The 6,701-nt window shown below is 58.2% G+C and overlaps 1 protein-coding gene across 1 annotated transcript; it reads left to right on the forward strand.

Annotated features, from left to right (window-relative positions):
- Positions 1-177: 177 nt before the first annotated feature.
- Positions 178-5,061, forward strand: ETH_00018620 (GI23769, related; the record flags this gene model as incomplete). The annotated part of the gene is made up of 10 exons (XM_013380421.1): positions 178-318; positions 573-702; positions 1,093-1,308; positions 1,466-1,791; positions 2,335-2,784; positions 3,088-3,225; positions 3,413-3,604; positions 3,994-4,200; positions 4,406-4,579; positions 4,822-5,061. Coding segments are annotated over 10 exons (2,214 nt in total), but the record flags the coding sequence as incomplete, so codon positions are not given.
- Between the last annotated feature and the right edge of the window lie 1,640 nt (positions 5,062-6,701).

Raw genomic sequence — 6,701 nt, forward strand, 5'->3', positions numbered from 1 at the left:
TGCTGCTGCTGCTGCTGCTGCTGCTGTTGGTCTTACTGCAGCTGCTGGTCGTACTGCTGGTGTTGGTTTCATTGCTGGTGTTGCGCCTGGTCTGCGTGCGGGTCCGTGTGCTGCTGCTGCTGCTTGCTACCTGCTGCTGCTGCACGCAATCTGCTGCTGCTGCTGCTGCTGCTGCAGGCGCTGGGGGACACGGACTACCGCGTGCGGTTTGCTGCCTGCCAATGCCTGGGCCAGCTGGCCCTCGACCACGCCCCCACAGTGCAGCACGAGTACACTCACGAGCTGCTGGACCCTCTAGTCCGCTGCTTCTCCGACCCGGTCAGTCTCCCCCTGGCTAGCTAGCTAGGTAGCTAGCTGGCTGCCAGGCTGGCTCCCAGCTAGCTACCCAGCCAGCTACCCAGCTAGCTCCCCTCCAGCTGAGCTAGCTAGGCGGGTTGTCAGCTAGCTGATGCGTTCCTCTGCCAGCTGGCTCAGTTGGATGGCAGCCTACATGTCTAGCTAGCTAGCTAGGTAGCTAGCTAGCTAGGTGGCTAGCTGGCTAGCAGCTGAGCGGTGCTTGCGGCTGTTTGCAGACCCCGCGGGTGCGGAGTCACGCCTGCGCGGCCTTTGTGAACTTCGCGGAGGAGTTGGAAAAGAAAGAAATGAAAAAAGTGCTTCCTGCAGTTATGCCCAAAGTGCTGGAGCTAGCTGACACCTCTTCCCGTGAGCGCTGAGCCGCAGCCACGCTAGCCAGACGCGCAGCAGCGGCCACACTGCAGCACGAGCAGCAGCAGGAACTGCAGCAGCAGCACCAGCAGCACCAGCAGTAGCGCCCGCAGCAGCGCAGCAGCAGTGACAACTGCAGCAGTACCAGCAGCAGTAGCAGTAGCACCTGCAGCAGTAGCATCAACAGCAGCAGCAGCGGTAGCAACTGCGGCAGTACCAGCAGCAGTAGCAGCAGCAGCAACTGCAGCAGTAGCATCAACAACAGCAGCAGCAGTAGCAACTGCAGTAGTATCACCAGCAGTAGCAGCAGCAGCACCTGCAGCAGTAGCATCAACAGCTGCAGCAGCAGCAGCAGCAGCAGGTTTGGTGTGTGTGGGGGGCGTGCAGCGCTGCTGGTGCGGCAGCACGCAATAACTTGCATAGCAGTGGTGGCTGGAGTGCTGGAGAGCGACTTCAAAGTTTACTACTCTTCAGTGCTGCCGGCGCTGCTGCAGCTAATAAGCCAAACGGGCCCGCAGCCCAGCAGCCACAGAGAGGCGGCGCTGCTCAGCAGCCTCAGGTGCAAGGCCATCGAGGCCGCCTCCATCGTGGGCTACAGCGTCGGTAGGGTTTAGGGTTTAGGGTTTGGGGGATGCGGGAGCTAGAGGTAGAGAGTGGAGTCAGCTGCAGCGAGGGCATTGACAGGAATGAGCCAAGCAAATCCAGTAAAGCTCGCGGCACCTGCACCTGCTGCTGCTGCTGCTGCTGCTGGTGGCTGCAGGGAAGAGCGTGTTTGCGCCGGACAGCAGGGTGGTGATGGAGCAGCTATTGCAACTGTTCCGTACGACGGAGTCTTCTCTGGTGGCTGCGAACAGCGCAAGCAGCAGCAGCAGCAGCAGCAGCAGCAGCGGGGAGGAGGCGGAAGAAACGGAAACTTTGCGGGAATACCTCGCAGAGGCCCTCGCTAGACTCTGCAGAGTCTTAGAAGCAGATTTCATTCCTTACTTGGGGCAGCTGCTGCCGCAGCTCTTCGCCGTTTTGGCGCTGCAGCCCCGCGAGCTGCAGCCCGACGAGCTGGCCCGCGCCCAGGAGGACCCCGCCTTTGAGGTGCGCTTCTTCAGCACTTTGCTGCTGCTGCTTTTCAAGTTTTGCTGCTGCTCTTCCCCCCCTTTCAGCTTCTTTTTGGGCTTCTGCTGCTGCTTCACGCGCCTCGTCAGCCTCTTTTCAAGTTTTGCTGCTGCTCTCTAGTTTCGTTTTAAGTTTTGCTGCTGCTTCCTGCGCCCTCCTACCTTCTCCCCGTTGTCCGCTGCTGCTCTGTTGTAACTTCTTTTCTGGCTTTTGGTGTTGTTTTGCGTGCTTTTACAACTTGTTTCAAACACAATCCGTCTTCAAAATTTGCTGCTGCCCTTCGCACTTTGTCACCTTTTCAAGTTTTCCCTCTGCGTTTCACGCTTGTTTCACTTTTTTTGTGCGAATTCATTCAAACACATACGGATTTGAAGAAAGGCAGCAGCGAGGGCATCAGAAAGCCTCTTTTTTCTGGGTTTATGGAGTGCACTTTGCCTCTTTGTGATTGAATTTGTATTTGAGCGTTTAGATGCATTTAAATGCGCCGTAATGGATTCAAAAATGTACTTTGGCGCTTTTCAGGACATGACTTATGTGATGCTGGATGAGACAAAAAGTGTGGGGCTGCGGACTTCGCTGCTGGAGGAACAAGAGCGGGCTTTGGAGCTGCTGCAGACGGTGCTGTCAGTGCTGGCGCAGCCGTTAGCTGCTGCTGCTGCAGTGCCAGAGACTGCGGAGGAAGTGCGGGGGCTGCTGCTGCAGACCGCACAAACCATTGGTCCATTGCTGGGCCACATGCTTTCGGAAGCGGTCAAGGAAAGGGCCCTGGAAGCAACTGCTTCGCTGTTGGAGGTCCTGGCCCTTTGCCCGCAGCACAGCAGCATCAGGCGCCAGCTGCTGCTGGAGACTCTGCGAGACGTTTTTGCTTCCCTTGCAGACACAGACACTGACGCAGAAGCAGCACAAACCCAAGTTGCTGCTCTTTCCCGCTGCATCGACGCAGCAGCAGGCGGCATCCTCAGCCCTCTAGAGGTCGGCAGAAGACCCACTGCTGCTGCTGCTGCTGTTCTGCACCACTGGTCACTTTTGTGCCCCTCTTCTGCAGCTCTCTTCACAGCGAATCCGGCTGCTGCTGCTGTTGTTGGTGCTGCTGCTGCTCCTGTCTTCGCCTCATTTCTGTGTCCGTGAATTCCCTGTTTGCCTTTCCCCCCTTCTACTTGCGTGGCCCGAGTCTTCTCTTTCTGCTCCTTGTGGCAGTCTAGCTGCTGCGTCTGTGCTCTTTCTCGCCTGTGCAGCAGCAGCAGCAGGGTGTGCAGTGCTTCTGTGTTGCTGTAGGTGGCTGAGGAGGTGCACAAGGCGATGGAGCTACTGCGCAAGAGTGGCGAGAGGAGGCAGCAACTGGCAGCTTCGCGACAGGCGGAGGCAGAGACCGAAGACGAAGAGCTATCAGACGAAGTCGAGGACGAGGAGACTGTGGGTTTGCTGCTGCTGCTGCTGCTGCTGGTGTTGCTGCTGCTGGTGATGGTCTGTGTACGGGTTTGACACCTCCGGTTGCGATCAAGCCACAAACATGACGCTGCCACGTGCGCTGCTGCGTCTGCGGCATCTGCCACCGGCGCACCTGCTGCTGTCGCTGCTGCTACTGCTGCTGCTGCTGCAGGAGAGGAACTTGTGCTCGTCGTTGGTGGAGTTGGTGGGGTCGCTGATGCGGAGCCACCCCGCGGAGTTCCTGGGGGGCCCTGCAATAGAGTCGGCTTTGGGTTTTGCTGAGGGTCTTCTGGGGCCCAACGCATGCAACGACGACAAGGCTGTGGGGCTGTTTGTTTGCTGCGACATTCTACAGCACCTCAAGGTACTCGTTTAGGGCCTTGAAGCCTTATAGAGGCCCTCATTAAGGGCATCTAGAGCCTTAGATAGTGTTATGGCATTTTATGCTTTATAGGGGGCCTTGTTAAGGATATTTAGACCTTTTTTAGAAGTCAGTTTTAAATCCATTTGGTGCCTTGTAGGAGATTTAGCTAATTGTATCTTTCAGCCTATAGGGGTCTTGATAGCGGCATCTGCAACATCTTGGAGGCCCCTAGGGGCCCCCTCGTGGCCTTCGTGGGGCTCTTGGGGGCCTCTAGGGGCGCTCTGCAGAAGCTGCTGATGCAGCAACAGTGCAGTGCATTTTACTTTTGCGAATTATGGTTTGGGGTTTAGGGTTTAGGGTTTTTAGTGTGGTGGTTTGTGGCTGCGCAGGAGGGGTCCATTGGGCTCTGGCCGCGGTTTCTGCCGCAATTGTTGGAGTGCCTTTTGAGTGAAGACCAGCGGGTGGTTCAGGCTGCTGCCTACGGGGTGCAGCAAGCAGCAAAGGTTGAGGGGTTTGCTGCCTTTGCTGCTGCTGCTGCCAGAAATCTGCTGCTAGTCATGGACAAGGGCAAGGGCAAGCGCGGAAAAACATGCACTGTAAGCGGCTGCTGCATGCACTGCTGCTGCTGCTGCTGCTGCTGCTGGCACGCATGTCGCGTGCAGCAGAAGAAGGTTGCTGCAGCTACGCAATAGGAGAGGTTGGCCGTTGGCTGCTGCAGCAGCATGCGAGGTGCCCGTGCTCCGGGCGCGTCTCCTACTGATGCTGCTGCTTCTGCTGCTGCTCTTGCTGCTGCTGCTGCAGGCAGCAGTGGACAATGCCGTCGCCGCCCTTGGGGACCTCGTGGAGTACCAGGCAGCAGCTCTTGGGGAAGACACAGAACGCCTGACAGCAACTTGGTTGAGTTCGCTGCCTCTGAAGCAAGACGCAACAGAGGGCCTCCGCGTGCACAAGCAGCTTCTCGAAGCACTCAAGAGGGTACGAAGTCCCGTTGCTGCTGCTGCTGCTGCTGCGGCAGCGGAGGGCAGCTTGCGGGGCCTTTGGAAACTACAGCTCGCTAGCACTTTTGCTGCACTGATCTTCACCGAAGTCGTGCGAGCGCCCCAGATGAGCACCTTCCGAGACTGCTGCACTGCAGCACAGCTGCACAGCTAGCTAGCCAGCTAGCCATCTAGCTAGCTAGCTGAGTGTTGGCAGTTGCTGAGCTGTTTGCTCTGCAGGACCGCAACGGCTTCTTCAGCGCGGAGCTGTCCCGCGTGGGCCACGCGCTGGGGGTGCTGGCTGGGGTTTATAAGACGGCGTTTGCCGATGGGGAGCTGGATAAAGAAACAGTGGCTCTTTTTGAAAAGGTGAATGCCTCTGGCGAGCCCGCGCCCCTTGAGCAGCTCGCCAAGGCCTTCACCCCCAAGCAAACCAAGAAACTCAGACGCATTCTTGAAGATGCAGCTACCCCGGCGTAGCTAGCTAGCTGCCAATGACAGCTAGCTACCCAGCTAGCTAGCTCGCCAGCTACTGAGCCCAGCTAGCTAGCTAGCTGGCTCGCTGGCTGGCGAGCCGTTCGCAGCTCCGTTTGTGCTGCGGCAGTAGAGCTGCTAGGCCTCCGCGGCGCCCCCCAGGCCTCTGGTTTTTCCCAGTAGCTGCTGCTGGGGGCGCCGCCGGAAGCAAAGTGGCAGCTGCGGAGCTGCGGATTCTTCTGTGTCTTCTTGTTGGCCCAGAGGCCAGACAACTGCGTCTTTAGTCCTGCACTTTGAGCGCATTTTAAGTACTTAAGCGGCTGCCACAACCTTATTTTATTCTGTTTCGTTGACTCTTTCTTCTTCACATCTTCACTACTGGAACTCACAAGAATGCACTAGTAATAACTAATATTTCCTTTTCGAGGCAGCTCTTCTCTGTAGGGCACGCAACCCGTCTGCAAAATGGCAAAAAATCAGAGGCACAGCTGCATGCGCATGCAGTTGCATGCGCAGTTAATTTGCTGCTGCCTCTTGTGTGGGGCTGAGCGGCTGGGGAGCTGCAGAGGGAGGCAGCAGCACTAGAGAGCAGCAGGTCAGCGATTGGGTGCACCTGCAGCAGCAACTGACACCGCTGCTCTTTGCTGCTGCTGCAGCCGCTGCCAACTCCAAGTCCACAAAGCGGAGTGAAGCCCCTCAGGCGCAGGCCACTCTTCAGGCACCAAGAGCTCTTGCTGTTGCTGCTAAACCCCAAACCCTAAACCCTTAACTCCAGCCCTAAACGACCTGCTGCTGCTGCCTATCGGCGTAGAAGCGAGGGAGCCGGGGCAGCAAAAGCATCCCTCCAGGGGGCCCCTGCTCAGCATTCCTAGGCATTCTGGAACTCTAGATTTGTTTACTACCAGTCCCCCAGCCCCCCTTTTCCTCTGCGAAATTCCCTAACTCTGGGTTCTTGATGCTTCCGATCCCTACCGTGCTGCTGCTGCTGCTGCTGCTGCAGCAGCAGGCAGCAGGCTGGTTATGTTCGCTGCAGCGGGAGACGCTGCAGTTATCTAGAGCTAAGCTGCAGGCCCATTCGGCTACTACAGCTGCGTGGCGAAAGGTAAGAAGCCGTTCGGGACTGAGGGGCCCCCTCTAGCTGCCAGTGCCTCCAGAGCCCGCAAGGGGGCCCCCTTCACCAGGGGGGCCCCCACAAGCACGCTGGACCCCACCAGCACGGGGGCCCCTCACCAGCAAGGGGGCCGCTCTACAGCAAGGGGCCCTCACGCTATGTGCCCTCCGCAAAGTCTGAGGGCCCCACTTTCGAGAAAAGTAAAACTGAAGTGCTAGGAGCTCTTTAGAGCCTTTCTGGGGCCCCTGTGGGGCCCCAGAAAGGCTCTAAAGCTGCAGCAGCAGCAAAATCCTTCGTTGCTGCTCATCAGCAAGGCTGGTGAGCAGCAAATAGACCCGCGGGGGGCCCTAGCCTGCTGCCTGCAGCATGACCCTTGCGGGCTTTATTGCCGGGGGCCCCGGGGCCCCCAGCTTCCCAGGGCCGCCTTCTCCTGCTTATGGCTGAGTCAAAAACTCTCTGCAGATCTTCAGCTTTGGGGGGCCCCGGTGGGCCCCCTTGCAGCACCTGTAGTGCTTTTCGGGGCCTCCGCTCTTGC

The sequence above is a fragment of the Eimeria tenella genome, genomic scaffold (assembly GCF_000499545.2).
Source record: "Eimeria tenella Houghton genomic scaffold, Eth_scaff607, whole genome shotgun sequence".
Taxonomy (NCBI): Eukaryota; Apicomplexa; class Conoidasida; order Eucoccidiorida; family Eimeriidae; genus Eimeria; species Eimeria tenella.